We start from the raw sequence: 16,121 nt of genomic DNA, 5'->3' as shown, positions 1-16,121 counted from the left end.
AGAGATTAACCAAAGATCTTATATGCATATATGCATTACCTATGGACAGATACAATAGAGTGGTAGAGGCCTGGGGCAGAGTGGGAACCAGGTGGGGGGTGGGGGGTGGGGGGATGGGGGCAGGAGAGTATTTATCTGTAATACTCTCAACAATAAAGATTTTTTTAAGGGGTAGGACTTTAGAAGATGGGTCAATTTGCTCATTCATTCATTTATTCATTCAGCATGTACTGATTACTTACAATGTCTCAAGCATAGTACAAGATTCTGCGGAAATACAGGTGAATAAAATGTAGGCCTCAAGAGGCTTCCATTCTAGTAGAATGAAACAAAGGCAAGCAAATAAATGCATAAGCTTTCCTTAGTGCTAAGGAAGAAGTAACCGCAGGGAAGAGTAGGTACAAAGCAGGGAGCATTCTAACCTGGGGGAATGCAGGGTGGCTCATGAGAGGTTTTCTGAAGGACTTGCACTGAGCCTTGAAAGCCCAGGAGGAATCCAGCAGGAAGCTGAGGGCCAGGGAGGAGCAAGAGAGGAGCCCTGAGAAAGCATGACACCCCTGGGAAGAGACAGCCGCTCTAAACGACAGCAGCCAACTTAAAGGAAAGTCCCTTGTTCAAGCAAGAAGTGTGCACCTGGCAGGCACTGCAAAGAAGGTGCATATGGATTGAGTCTATGTACAAAGAAAAAAGGCAACGTTCACAGACTACCTGGGGGTGGGGGTGCGGAAAGGTGCTCTCTCCCAAAGGTGAAGAGTTAGATAAGAGAAGAGAAAGAATTCAGAAGTAAAAACTCTTAGTAAGAAAAGTCATCCCTCAGGCCATACAATCATTTAATCAAGAGCAATAATACCATTTTGTTGGTTTATTTATGGGCCCGCAAGTAAAAATATGTTCTTGATAAAACTAAAAATATGTTTTCTATCTCTTTGTAATAAAAATGAGTTACCCTTCATCCATGTGAATGGCTTGAAGCAATGACAAAAATCTAAATGACTAAGCTAACAAATATTTAAATTTGACTTAAGAATGCACTATCAAAATTTTTTCAACAAATTTACCACAGTGCTTATTTAATATTACAGCTAATTTTTTTAAAGTAACTTTTATTGTTTGTCTGCATTTCTGATTATTCCATTAGAATGGACTTCTAGAAGATGAATTTCCAGGCCAAAGGGTTTAAATATTTTTAAAGCTCTTGATACATATTAGATTAGGCTAAAATTAAAACTAGATGGACCAAATATAATACACGGAAATTAAATGTACTATCAATAATACCAAAAAAGAAAAGCTAATAGTGTATTATAAGTAGATCTTAGGTTTTGAATAGTTTTAAGACTATAAAGACGTCAGGGTAAACTTTTGTTAAGGATGACTTTCAGGCCAGTAAGCATGTTTGCGTGTGTGTGTAAACATACATGTGCACAAATAATGGACGTAAGAAAAGGAAAAGTCCCTAATTTCTGCATGAGATGAAAAGAATGAAATTATAAGGTGATCTACTTGTAAATAGGAAAATATAATTTATTTTATACCTCCTATCATTTCTATCTCTATATAGCAATAAGTTTGCAGTTTTAATCAGGTGTTAAGATTAGAGGAAAATGATATTTTAAATAAAGATGAACAACTTGGTTTTTAAGGTAGCTTAGGTTAGCTATGTCTCTAAATTAGGACTCTTCACAATATCTTTTCATAAACCTCCAGAAAGTAGTAATAATGAAGGCAATTTAAGAAGTGACTGATTGTTATAAGTCAAAGGACTTTGTCATCACCAAAGTTTCATGAAAGCCAGTTTGAGGCTATTAAAGCTAATCTCCTTTAAAACATGCTTTTCTTTTCTTCTTTTCTTTTTTTTACATTGCTGCATAGAAGTGTAGAATTCTGTTTATGACCAATTACCAGTATATTCTCAAATATACAAACATTTCCAAAGACTGTGGCCCCTGGGGGGCTCAAGCAGATTGATTTTTAACTTGAGACATTACCCAGAAGCCAACCTGTACATCTTACACCCCCTGAGACATTCATTGTTCTGTTCTTTCCTTTCTGCCCTAGTTAAGAAGTGAATTTCTTCTGTCATAATCATAAGCAGAAAGTTTACAGCTTTCAGAAAACTGAGCAGGAAGTTTGGCCTAAGAAACATTTCCCTTTGGACCAGGGTTACCAACGGGGTGGTGGAAGAAGATTAGATTTGGGGGAGACTGCAAAGGCTCTGGCTCCTGAGTCTGAATGATGCTCTCCCGGACATCTGGGTGGAAAGCAGCCAATCCTCAAATTCTTTGTCTTTGCAGCAGTGAGTAGAAGAAAAAAAGAAAATCAACTTTTGAGTGATGTCTCAGAAGTTTCTTTCACTCAATTTTGTCCCTCCCGGTCCTACAATGAATGAACCGTTTACAAAGCTGACTTCCAGGCTGAAACTTTGAAACAAAGTTCCTGCCAGTTCTAGGAAAACTTGAAGTTGTTTGACATGAGTTTTATTATGCGCCTCTCCTGGGCTCAGTGGGACCCCAGAACCTGAGCGGGAACTGATTTAAACCCGGGGGGGGGGGGGGGGAGGGGGAGGGGGAGGAGATTGTAGGACTAGGAAGGGGTGACCACCACATGTGGCTCTAATATCAAACAGCTGCTAGGGACCATAACCCCGCTGCTCTCTCAGTACCGACCCTCCACCAGAACCCTGTTTCAAAGATTACTCTAATTAAAGGGACTTCCCTGTCCTGAAATCTGAATAATGGACTCGGGCTCTAGAAGAATCGAGTACTTTTTTAAACTAAATATATTTGAATGTAGCAGACTGACTTTCATCAGCGAGCCAAAATCTTAACACAAAATCCCCAGGGGAGGAAGAAAAGGGGGAAAAAATGCACAATGTAATCCCGCAGGCCAGGCGGGGAGGGGGGTGGGGGAGAGTGAGGAAAGATGCCGGGATTCCCTGGACAAGCTCCTTGTCCCACTCCAGCTAACTTTTCAAACCTGGACCTCTCCGAGGCCCGGCAACTCCGTGCGACCCCAGGCATTAACATTTCCCCGCGGGGTGCACGCCCCGTGCACACACAGCGTCCGCGCGCGGCTTCGGGTGCCCGCGATGCAAGGACCGGTCCCGGTCCCGGTCCCCGCGCAGACAATGCCGCGCCCCGCGCCGCGGGACACTCACCGACACCAGGAACTCCAGCGTGGCCACGTAGTCCCGCTCGGTCTTCTGCAGCTCGCTGAGCACGCACACGCGCAGGCGGAGCTGCCGCTCCAGGTCCCCGCGGCTCTCCTCGCTCATGGTGGGCGGCGAGACGCGGGGCTCGCGGCCGGACTGCGGCGGGAAAGGAAAGTTGCGGCCTCTGCAAAGTCCGTGGAGGGACGGGCGACTTTACATGCGGGGGAGAGGCTGGGGCGGGGGGGCAGGAGGGGTCGCCCACTGGACCTGGGGCGCGGGAGGCGGAGGGCACCGCAGAGGAAACTCCCGGGGGATGGGGCTCCGGCCCGGGACCTGCGCGCCCGGCCCCGCCGCTCCGGCCTCACACGGCCCAGGCTAGAGGGGAGGCGGCTCTGGCAGCCACCGCGGTGACTTGGACATTAATCAAATGCTTTGTATCCATGTGACTCCGACCCTTTACCCTTCGCCAAATCTCAGGAAAAAGGAAACACAACCCTGGGGAAGTGTGTTGCGTGCCAGCTAACTAAACACACACACACCACACGCACACGCACACACACACTCCTCACTCACAGTCAGCACTTGAAATGGAACTAATGGGAGATCCCCAAACCTGGGAGGGAGGACAGACTCCAAGACACAGCTCTGGGGGTCGCTCCTGGGACTCCCGCCTATTGTTTAGCTTTAATGTGTTTTGTACAAATCCTGAAAGCAATGAAACAAGTCCCCAAAGTTACATAACTGGATGGGAACAAAAACAACCATGGTATTGACCCTCCTGTTTTGTTTGTTGTTGTTGTTGTTTTTGGGGGGAGGGGAAGGAAAAAAACAACAACATTGATTTTTTTGCTTTATTCAGGCACAAAACAGGTTTGCTTTAACCCCCTCCGTCCCCCCTCCCCTCCCGAGAATATTTCACAGGGCTGATCCCCTCCTGGCTGCACTGGGAGAGCCAATTAGCATAATAAATAAAGACACTATGGGAAAGTGACAGCCCTGGCCTGTGCAATAAGCTCCAATACAATGAGCATCACCATTGCTCTGTGCTGTTTTGAAGGGAGACCCTTTGCAAGACTGTAACTTTCTTTCAACATCTAGATAGTATGTAAATCCAACCAGAGGCAAGAATATATGTGCCAGTTTTGCTTCTAAGAGCTGCTATAATTTAAGACACTGACCCTAATTAAAGAGACAGAGTTGTTAGTGAATGCTCATCAAAAGATGCAGATGGGTTCTTAAAATCAAGAGCATGTCTTGATTTTAATGTTTATGTTGATTGCCTTTTCTCACTGGGAAACAGATCCAGGACCTAATGAGCAATGACTATTTCCACTTAATTTTTATACTAGTATAATTTAGAATCATCTAACTTAAGCAAAAGTAGTGGGGAAAAAATACCAGCTTCAAAGAGCCAAAGCACAAGCAAGCAAAACAAACCATATATATATTTTTGTCTTGATACTATTCGCGTGTATTTTTCAGAGGCATTTTTTCCTACTTACAACAACTTTAAACGGTCCACACTAATGACATTTAAATAAACTGAAGAGTGAATGGTTTTGATGCAAGAATGTGGCATGTTAATCTGTTCCAATAGTTGAAAGCATTAGGCAAAACTCTTAAAAATAAAGATGCTTTCCAATTATTGATATTAAAACAATTATCAGTTATGCAGATGATGTTGTCAGAGAGCATAGTTTGTGATGGATCACTGTACCCCTCTGAATGCAACAAACAGGGGCTGTCCTCTTCTTCTTACATCAAGGAGCCCGTGTTCGAATGATGTGTGAGCAGCTGATGGGCAAGATGTGCTTTTCCTCCTTCTCTTGCACATGTCTCTTTAGAGGCAGCCATGAGCAAAGAAGAAAGAAGTAAATGGCTTCACACCCTGTGGCAGAAGAACAAAGGACAAGGCACATGAAAGAGCAGACTTCACAGCACCTAGTAAACAACAAACAAAAGAAATAAATGGAAGACTTGGGAAACAGGCCTCCAGTAATGAATGGGAAAATCAAACATGAATGCATTTCCTCCCCCCTAGGTCTACACCCCCCTCTAACATAAAAAGTAAGTACATAAATCATGCTTTCTATCAGGTGTTCTCCCAGAAAAAGTATTTCTCTCTTACTAATTGTTGCCAATTGGAGAACTGATTATCTAATTTCTTTCTACCAAGAAAGGAAATTAGTCTATGCACAACCCCCTAGAAACTCAGTCTTACCTCTGAGAGCTTGAACCACCATTGAGCCTGAACCACCAATGGGGTTTTACCCACCCAGAGAATGCGCCTCAGGTCCACGCACAGGTGCTGAGGACCTCTATGTGTATTGCACAGTGCTAGGGCATGAGACCACAGAGACCTTGATTTCTGGGCAAATGTTTCTCAAGGTGGGTCATAGACCAATGTATGACAATTCCCTGAGATCTTGTTAAAATGGACATTTCTGGGCCCCATCCCAAATGTATTGAATAAGAAAAATGCCTGACCGGTTTGGCTCAGTGGATAAAGCGTCGGCTTGTGGACTGAAGGGTCCCATGTTTGATTCTGGTCAAGGGCATGTACCTTGGTTGCAGGCACATCCCCAGGAGGGGGTGTGCAGGAGGCAGCTGATCGATGTTTCTCTCTCATCGATGTTTCTAACTCTCTATCCTTCTCCCTTTCTCTGTGTAAAAAATCAATAAAATATATTTTTTTAAAAAGAATCTCAAAGATGTAAGCCCTAAACTAATCTGACAAGGTCTTCAGATTATTCTTTGATACACTAACATCTGACAGCTTCCATTCTAAAGACTTACAATTGAGTGGAATGGAATGGAGTAATTCTATTAAAAGGCAAACTGTAATGAGTGCTTTGCAAAAAAAAAAAAAAGAAAAGAAAGAAAAAAAAATGTGTGAGGAAGCTAGCAGAAAAAAATTCACTTAAGTGTGCAGAGTCAGACTCCTCTCAGAAGTGCCCCTGTAAAGGGATTATCAATGGCTTCTGCTCACTCGTCCGCTCCTCAGTGTACCCCTCAGCATCATTCGTAATGATGATCGGCTTCAGGACACTGGCTAGTGCCTTCTGCCAGACAGCTAGCTCTCAGTGTCTTCTGTAGCCCTGGCTGGAGTCCTTAATTCCTCATCAAAGACAGAAGAGCATAAGAAAACAGGACTGCAGTATCTGGAAACCTTCACTTTAATGGTAAATAAGGTCTTTCATAAACTCTGAATATGCTGTATCCCTCCCCGCTTCCTCTATTGAAACTCCGGGCTCTGTCTGCCAGGAAAAGGAAAGCGACAACAAAAATGATGGACAGGATCCAGTTTTTTTCCCTGCAATACTAATGAGGTTGAAGCATCCCATAAAAAGGAGATGGGAGAAGAGAAGATAGAAGAGGCTGCTGAGTAGTAAACTTGCTCAGCCATTAAATGTATTTCAGATGCATGAACTTGGCGTGGTTAGAACCCATTATTATACGGTTCAAAGAGCCAAAGCACAAGGCAAAGTAGGTTTCCTTTGGTCGGGCTGATAGAAGGACTCCTGGACTAAAACAAAAATCCAAGGATGTTTCTTTGTAAGACGACAGCTTCCGTGGTCATATATCAGATAGAGATCATTTTAGCCTTCCTGCCATTTCAATACTAGGTAAGGTCATAAATAAAATTTAATGCTGACATTTATTAAGATAACAGCACTGGGAAAAAAAAATCTCTAGTTAAATAAAGAATTCTAAGAGACAGACTGTTCTTTATTTACAAGTAAAATTGACTCTGGTATTTTTTCACTACTTTGGACTATGTTAGATGATTCTAAATTATACTAATATAAAAAGTATTACAGCCCTGGCTACTGTGTTCACTGGTTAGAGCATCAGTCCCAGCACCAAAGGTCTCACATTCGATTCCTGGTCAAGGGTGGAAGGTCTCAGGTTTGATTCCTGGTCAAGGGGGCATACCTGGGTTTGCAGTTCGATCTCAGGCTCCAGTGAGGGCATGTGCAGGAGGCAACCAATCAATGTGTGTCTCATGTTTCTTTCTCTCTCTCTCTCTCTCTCTCTCTCTCTCTCTCTCTCTCTCTCTCTCTCACACACACACACACACACACACACACATTCCCCTCTCCCTCCCTTATATCAGACACATTGAGCTATATAATGTATAATTAAGAGTTTTGGACAAGAAGCAATTCTAAAAAGACTTGTTAATTCAGTTATACTTTACTCATAAGAAGCATAGGATATACTGGAACATGTAATTATTTCTATCATACCAATTTGAGGACGTTAGTATTGCCCTAAAGGATAAAATATGGTTTTCATAGCCATGTTTTAGTTTTAGATACAATGTATATGACATATAAAACTAAATAAATTTTTGGGCAGGATTATTTTAGCAGGACTCTAAAGTTCTTAAAGATGTGGTCATTTCCACACGGGCTAATGTGAAGCTAATGTGAAGAAAATATGTATGGTCATGTGATCCCAGGGAGCAGGAGAGCGGGAAAGGAAAAGTGAAACAGAGAAAGAGGGAACACCAGTACAAGAATGAATAACAAAGCTGGCCACCCCTCTGGGAAACTGGATGCTCTCGTCTCTGCTATAGGGCCTTCCTCCAGAACTGCCAGCCTGGAGGAAGAAAGAGGGAAGCATCTCTTCATCACTTCCTATTCTTACTTGGCCAAGGATTGCTGCGTGGTCCCTCTACATCCACACTGCCCATGCACGAGTGCCTTTTCACAGATAAGATCTGAGTGAGGAAGTGAGAAGGGTGAGGCACTCTGAGGCTGTTCCTGTGTCAGATTGGTCTGAGCATTTGAGGAACTGCTTCCATGATCATTAGGAATAGGAGGTCGAGAGGTGTGTTTTGTTTTTTCTTGAATACATGGGATTTCTGATCCTGTTTCAAGTACTTCAAGACCAAGACAATGTCATTGCTGACCAACCTCTCTGGATGCATTCCATGCCACATCTCACTGTGCAAATGCACCCCAGCCACAGTACTTTCCAAATTCTCACAATGCCCATAGTACAGTTCTTTCTCCCAGTCATAGCACTGACTATACTTGATCATAATTGCCAGTTCAACCAATGGAACTCATTACCAGACCACAGAGTCCTGAAGAAAAAGATTGTGTCACCCATGTGTATCCTGAGCCTCTTGGGAATCTAGTATGTAGCTGTAGTTAAATGAATATTTGCTGATTGAATATATGAATGAATAAATAGAAGAATAAAATTCACTGGAAATCTATTGGCCTCCCAGAGCCTAATCAGTCTATCTCCAAACCAATGCTTTCTGAGTAAGTGACCTTCACTATGGATTGCGAATCTATGTAGGGGACACAAAGAAACTACAAATATTATATTAATACTAGAGGCCCGGTGCACGGAATTCGTGCAAGGGGGTGTGTGTCCCTCAGCCCAGCCTGCACCCTCTCCAATCTGGGACCCCTCGAGGGATGTCTGACTGGCCATTTAGGCTTGATCCAGGCAGTTAGACACCCCTCTCACAATCCAGGACTGCTGGCTCCCAACTGCTCGCCTGCCTGCCTTCCTGATTGCCCCTAACCACTTCTGCCTGCCAGCCTGACCACCCCATAACCACTCCCCTGCCAGCCTGATTGATGCCTAACTGCTCCCCTGCCAACCTGTTTGCCCTTAACTGCCCTCCCCTGCCGGCCTGTTTGCCCCTAACTGCCCTCCCCTGCAGGCCTGGTCACCCCTAACTGCCCTCCCCTGCAGGCCTGGTCACCCCTAACTGCCCTCCCCTGCAGGCCTGGTCACCCCTAACTGCCCTCCCCTGCAGGCCTGGTCCCCCCCACCTGCTCTCCCCTGCAGGCCTGGGTCCCCCCCAAATGCCCTTCTCTGCAGGCCCGGTCACCCCCAACTTCCCTCCTCTGCCGGCCTGGTCACCCCTAACTGCCCTCCCCTGCTGGCCTGGTCACCCCTAACTGCCCTCCCCTGCAGGCCTGGTCACCCCCAACTGCTCTCCCCTGCAGGCCTGGTCACCCCTAACTGCCCTCCCCTGCAGGCCTGGTCCCCCCCACCTGATCTCCCCTGCAGGCCTGGGTCCCCCCCAAATGCCCTTCCCTGCAGGCCCAGTCACCCCCAACTTCCCTCCCCTGCAGGCCTGGTCACCCCTAACTGCCCTCCCCTGCAGGCCTGGTCCCCCCAACCTGCTCTCCCCTGCAGGCCTGGGTCCTCCCCAAATGCCCTTCCCTGCAGGCCCAGTCACCCCCAACTTCCCTCCCCTGCAGGCCTGGTCACCCCTAACTGCCCTCCCCTGCAGGCCTGGTCCCCCCACCTGCTCTCCCCTGCAGGCCTGGGTCCCCCCCCCAAATGCCCTTCCCTGCAGGCCCGGTCACCTCCAACTTCCCTCCTCTGCCGGCCTGGTCACCCCTAACTGCCCTCCCCTGCAGGCTTGATTGCCCCCAACTGCCCTCCCTTGCAGGCCTGGTCCCTCTCAGCTGCCCTCCCCTGCTGGCCTGATCGCCCACAACTGCCCTCCCTTGCAGACCTGGTCCCTCCCAACTGCCCTCCCTTGCTGACCATCTTGTGGTAGCCATCTTGTGTCCACATGGGGGCAGTCATCTTTGACCACATGGGGGCAGCCATCTTGTGTGTTGGAGTGATGGTAAATTTGCATATTATTCTTTGATTAGATAGGATTAGATAGGATAGAGGTCTGGTGCACTAGTGGGGGCTGGCCGGTTTGCCCTAAAGGGTGTCCGGGATCAGGGTGGGGATTTCCCTTGGGGCGTGGGGCAGCCTGAGTGAGGGGCCTGTGGTGGTTTGCAGGCTGGCCACACCCCCCAGTGACCCAAGTGGAGGCCCTGGTATCTGGGATTTATTTATCTTCTATAATTGAAACTTTGTAGCCTTAAGCGGAGGCCAAGGCAGGCCAGGGCTGCAGAAACTTGGCTTCCTCCATCACTGGGGGCGACTCAAGCCTCCTGCTCTCTCCAGCTCCATGGTTGCCGCCATTTTTGTTGGGATTTATTTATCTTTATAATTGAAACTTTGTAACCTTGATTGGAGGCCTGGGCCTGCCAGGGTGTGCAGAAAGCTTGGCTTCCTCAATTGCCAGGGAAACACAAGCCTCCTGCTCTCTCCATGGCTGCAGCCATCTTGGTCAGGTTAATTTGCATACTCGCTCCTGATTGGCTGGTGGGCATGGCTTGTGGGTGTAGCAGAGGTACGGTCAATTTGCATGTTACTCTTTTATTAGATAGAATTGTTGTATTCTCAAAGAAGTATCATTCATCTCACCTGACATGTGTCAATAACATAATCAAATCCATCCACATTCTTCCCAAAGCAATCATTTCAAGCAGTGAAAGAAATACATTAGAATAAACTAGGAAAGAAATTATAATTACCAAAGTACAAAAATAAGTTTACTGAAAACAGATATATTATGTATTAGGCCACCTATTATAGTGGAGAATAATTGCCTTTTTACTGGAGTACTTCTGGACTCATATAAATATAAAATAAAACATTATAAAATAGCTTTCTTGTATCTATTTTTAAAAATTATTAGACTTTATCTTTTTTGAACAGTGTTAGGTTTATAGAAAAATTGAGTGGAATGCACAGAAAGTTTCTATAAACTACGTTATATTCCACCCACCCCCACCCCCAGTTTCCCCTATTATTATCTTGATCAGTGTGGTACATTTGTTACATTTAATGAGCTAATATGCATGCATTATTACAACAAAAGTACATAGTTTACATTAGGGTCCATTCCTTGTGTTGCACGTTCTATGGGTTTTAACAACTGTATGACATATATCCACCATTACAGTATCCGACTGAATAATTTCACTGCCCTAAAAATCCACCTGTTTCTCTCTCCCTTCCTTCAGGATCCTGGTAATCACTGATATTTTTACTGACTTCATAGTTTTGCCTTTTACAGAATGTCATATAGTTGGAATCATGCAGTATGTCACCTTTTCAGATTGGCTTCTTTCGCTTAGCAATATTCATTTCCGTTTCCTCCACGTCTTTAAATGGCTTGATAGCTCATTTAATTTTACCACTGAATGAAACTTCGTTGTCTGGACAAGTTTGTTTACTAACTCATCTATTTTTTTTAATATATTTCATTGATTTTTTTTTTTTTTTTTTTACAGAGAGAAAGGGAGAGGGATAGAGAGTTAGAAACATCAATGAGAGAGAAACATCGATCAGCTGCCTCCTGCACACTCCCTTCTGGGTCTGTGTCCGCAACCAAGGTACATGCCCTTGACCGGAATCGAACCTGGGACCCTTGAGTCCGCAGGCCGACGCTCTATCCACTAAGCCAAACTGGTCAGGGCCTAACTCATCTATTGAAGGGCTTCTTGGAGGCTTTCAAGTTTTGGCAATTATGAGTCAAGCTGCTATAAACATTTGTGTGCAGGTTTTTGTGTGGACATAGGGTGTCAACCCGAGACAATGAAATTTTATTCAGTGGTAAAATGAAATGAGCTATCAAACCATTAAAAGGCATGGAGGAAACTTAAATGCATATTGACTTCATTTGAGTAAATACCAAAGAGTGGGACTGCTGGATCATGAGTATATTTAGCTTTGTAACAAATTGCCAAACTCTTCCAAAGTGGCTGTATCATTTCTCATTCCCACCAGCAATGAAGGATAGTTCCTGTTGCTCCACATCCTCTCCAGCTTTTGGTGCTGTCAGGGTTTGGGTTTTGGCCATATAATCGGTATGTAGTGACATCTCATTGTTTTAACTTGCAATTCCCTTATGACTTATGATGCTGAACATCTTTTCCAGTGCTTACTTGTTATCTATATATCTTCTCTGGTGAAGTGTCTGTTAAGGTCTTTGGCTCATTCTTTAATTATGTTGTTTTCTTATTATTGAGTTTCAAGGGTTCTGTATATATTTTGTATAACAGTTCTTTATCAGATGTGTCTTTTGCCAATATCTCCCCTCCTTCCCCTCTCCCCGCCACCTCCCACCCGGGGCTTGTTTTTTTAATTCTCTTGACATTGTCATTTTGCACAGCAGAAGGTTTTCATGTTAATGAAGTTTAATTTATCAGTTTCTCCTTTCATGGATCACATTTTTGGTGTTGTACCTAAAAATGTGTGGATTTATCATTACCAGACCCAAAGTCACCTAGATTTTCTCTCCTATGTTATCTTCTCAGAGGTTTACAGTTTTTCATTTTATACTTAAGTTCATGATCCATGTGTTAATTTTGTGAAAGATCTAAGGTTTGTGTTTAGATTATTTTTGTATGTGGATGTAGTTCTTTCAGCATGATTTGTTGAAAAAATTACCCTTTAAATTTAATCTTAATCCAATTGCCTTTGCTTCTTTTTCAATGATTAATTTATTGTATTTGTGTGGGTCTATTTCTGTGCTCTCTATTCTAGTACCTTGATCCATTTGTCTATTCTTTCACCAGTTCCACACTGTATTGGTTACCCTAGATTTATCATAAGTCTTGAAGTCAGGCATTATCAATCCTCTGATTCTGTTCTCCTTTAATATTAAGTTGGCTATTTTGTCTTTCCATATCAACTTTAGAATAAGTTTTTCAATATGTACAAATTACTTTGCTGGAATTTCAACAGGAATTATGTTGAATCTCTAGGTCAAATTGGGAGCTAGGTACACATACACTAAAATGAGTGTAACACAAACTGACATGTGGCAGAACAGAAAGCCAGTTCTAAAGAGAAAATTATGAAAACTGGAATACACCAGACAGAGGAATCCACATGATAACTTTTTAAAGATAATACTGGACAATAGGTTATGCAGCATATGTAACATATACTGCATAACTAGCCTAACTTAACCATTATGAATAGCTAATGCCCCTTAATGAATTATGATTCTTTGTGTTCACATCACTTAGTAATTGACAATTCTGCTGCTCCCATTAAGAAATAAAGTCTATTTTTTTCTCTAGCTTAAATATTAGCTGGCTTTGTTAATTGCCCTTACCAACAGAATATGATAGAAGTGATGATATGCAAGTTCCAGAGATTAAGCCTTAAAAGAACTTGTAACTTCCACTCTTTCCCTCTTAAAAATCTAAAATCAACATGTTAGGCAAATACCCAGGGTACCCTACTGTGGGATAAGCTACATGGAGGAGAGTCAAGGCACTCCAACCAACAGACAGTATGAATTGTCAGACATGAGTGTGACACCATTTGGGATCCTACCGTCACAAGTGTACTGTGATATGATTGCAACCACATGAATGACCTCAGGTAAGAGCAGAAGAAACACTCACACGGTTGACTCACAAAATTAAGAGAAATAATAAATCATTGATGTTTTAAGACACTACATTTTGGAGTGTTTTTTATTTTTTTCTTGAGCAATGGATTACTGAAACAACATCAACAACATCTAACAGAAGTCATGAACACTGCCTCTAACTGGACCACGTAATAGCATGTGCCCATCCCTTCAACAATCACTATCACTAAAAGTAATTCTGTGCACTAATTAGCTTAGAGCTGAGTTTTTGCTTAACCTTGAACTAGCTGTTACAGCAAGAAATTGTAATGAATGGCTTAGATCAAAACAGGCCCCATTCCTAGAAGTAAGGGGAGTTCAATCTCACCCAAGCCAATGGGGAAGGAGTGAATGGATGCTAGGAAGGCAATTACAATGTCCATGACAGGTGGAAGGAAGGTCGCAACTAACCATGGAAAAGTCTCTGCTCATGACCATTATTCATTCCCTGCTTCTCATGGAGCCAACAATGTCACCATGGAAACTGCTGGCACCCTTGCCCAATCTGCCACCATCAGAATTGCCACCTCTGAGTCCACTGTGCTGCTGCCATCACTCCAAGCCTATTGCTGCCAATATTGTGAACCAACTCCACATCATGGCATTCAAAGTGCTGCAAGTACTGCCAGTGTTGGACTGCATTCCAGCCTAAACTAAGCTGAGAACAATGTATGGAGAGAGTAAAGGCAAAGTTGGAAAGACAGAAGAGATGAGGCAGAAATAAGGGACAAATTGGGGGGCAGGGAGAGAGAGGGAAAGAAGACACCTGGTCCCAGCTAGGTTGTTAAGGTAAAGAACACATGGATGGGAGGGGAAAGGCCACATCTTCCTTCCATTACAACCACTGCAGCTTTGGAGGTTGCAAGAACTGATCTGGCTAAAGAATCAGCTATAAAAGAGAAAAATGTTTATTACAGTTGAAGGTCCAGGGTTTTAGGAAGCAGTCTGAGTTCCAGGACACCCACCACAGCTGCTGACCAGAATGTGAAGTGGGCCTGCCTAGCAAGTCGCACATCTGTGTCTCTGAAGAGCAGTTCTTTGCTTCCAGGATCTCCTCACTCCCTGACATTCATGCATTCCCTCAGCAGTTGCCAGAGTGGATTTTCTCACTTTAACAACTGCTAAGCCCTAAGAGACTGTATATCCCAGCTTCTTGGGTTTGGCAGCAAAAAGTACAAAACTACTCTGCAGCTGAGCCCAACTCAGGTTGACACGTGGGCAGTAAATCTCAGGGATGAGGGAGGAGTGACAAACAAAAAGGGGAGGGAAATGCTATCCATAAACAACGGAAAAATTTGCATATCCTGGGCAGGTTGTTCTCACCTCTGACATTCTCTCCTCACACATCTGTATGCGTGCAAGCCATATTTTCTTTTAAAAAATATGGTGCCAACTCTTGGGTTCTTCTTGATGTAATTTTATTTTTTAGAATTTTAAATCCAGATAATTGATTTTTCTAGATGTCTCTTTATGTTAAGGGCCCAGTTTAATTTAATAACAAAACTTGTTAAAGAGAATATAAAAAGGAAAGCTACTCATTCATCACTGTACAAATTCAGGAAGAAAAAAACCTGTTGGGTTTTTTTAATCCAATCTAACAGTATCTGACAATAACAGAATTCAGTCTACTCACAGTATATCAAAATGATCAAGGAAGATTTAATTTAGAAATAGAAGAGGGTTCAATGTGAAAATATCCCAATTAACATAATTCACTAATTAACATACTAAGGAGAAAATTTTTTCATGATTTTAATACATTCTGTAATGGCACTTGATAAAATATAACAGAAATTCTAATAAGAACTCTAAGAAGGCATTTAAATAAATGGCTTTTATATGATAAGCCAACAAATATTATTCCAAATGGTGAACCACTAAAGCCATTTTCATCAAAATCAGGAACAAGAAAGAAATGCCCTCTAATATCATTACTAAACAACATTGACTCATAGTTCTAGGGAACTGCAGTTTTAGGGAATATACTATGTGAAAGTAATAAAAATATCAGTCAATATTAAACAAGAAAAAAATAAATTATCTTTTTGTTGATATGATATGATATAAAAAGGAGATTTGATTACTTCTTAAAAGATAATATGCAAAAATTAGTAGCTTTATTCCATACTAGGAATAATGAGCAAGAAACAAACAAAAAATACAATTCATTTATAATAAGGTTTAGAAACGGTATTTCTAACAATAAAGTGCTTAATCAACTGTAATTATAATCTATTACTTGAGGTCATATAACAAGTTCTAAAAAGGGAAAATATATCATATAAAATATCTAAGAGCATTAAAAAAATATGCAAAGTAGAGGCTAGATTGGCCTTGCAAACATTACAACTTAACATAAAGACTCCATGGTCAAAATAATGTGTTATTAGCACATAAATAGGCAACTATATCAGAGTCACAGAACAGTTAATGGATATGTTATATGTACAAATTCAATATCTAACCAATGTGATAGGGAAATGAGACCTCTACTTCTGGCCATGATGGCACATGAGGGACTGGATTTAGCCTCTCATCTTAAACAAGTAGAAAAGCAGACCTGCTATATGAAACAACAGGCAGCTCAGAGCAGTGGTTCCTAACACAGGCAAACAAGAAAGATAAGACCAATGAGTGACATAGAGAGCCTTTTACAGGCTACATCTAGGAAGAGGAGCTCAAATAGTCCAGAAATCTCACTGATTGAGGAAACAG

General features: G+C 42.8%; 1 protein-coding gene across 1 annotated transcript in view; it reads right to left on the bottom strand.

The window, feature by feature from the left end:
• Positions 1 to 3,735, bottom strand: part of PREX2 (phosphatidylinositol-3,4,5-trisphosphate dependent Rac exchange factor 2) — a 225,313-nt gene extending 221,578 nt beyond the window's left edge. Inside the window, exon 1 of the mRNA XM_080646985.1 lies at positions 3,158 to 3,735. Within this exon, the coding sequence (XP_080503111.1) occupies positions 3,158 to 3,274 (117 nt within the window). The 5' untranslated portion in view covers positions 3,275 to 3,735. The remainder of the gene's footprint in view (positions 1 to 3,157) is intronic.
• Between the last annotated feature and the right edge of the window lie 12,386 nt (positions 3,736 to 16,121).

The sequence above is a fragment of the Plecotus auritus genome, assembly GCF_963455305.1.
Source record: "Plecotus auritus genome assembly, chromosome: 11".
Taxonomy (NCBI): domain Eukaryota; kingdom Metazoa; phylum Chordata; class Mammalia; order Chiroptera; family Vespertilionidae; genus Plecotus; species Plecotus auritus.
The sequence above is the reverse complement of the archived record's forward strand: the minus strand, read 5'-3'. Positions and strand labels throughout refer to the sequence as shown.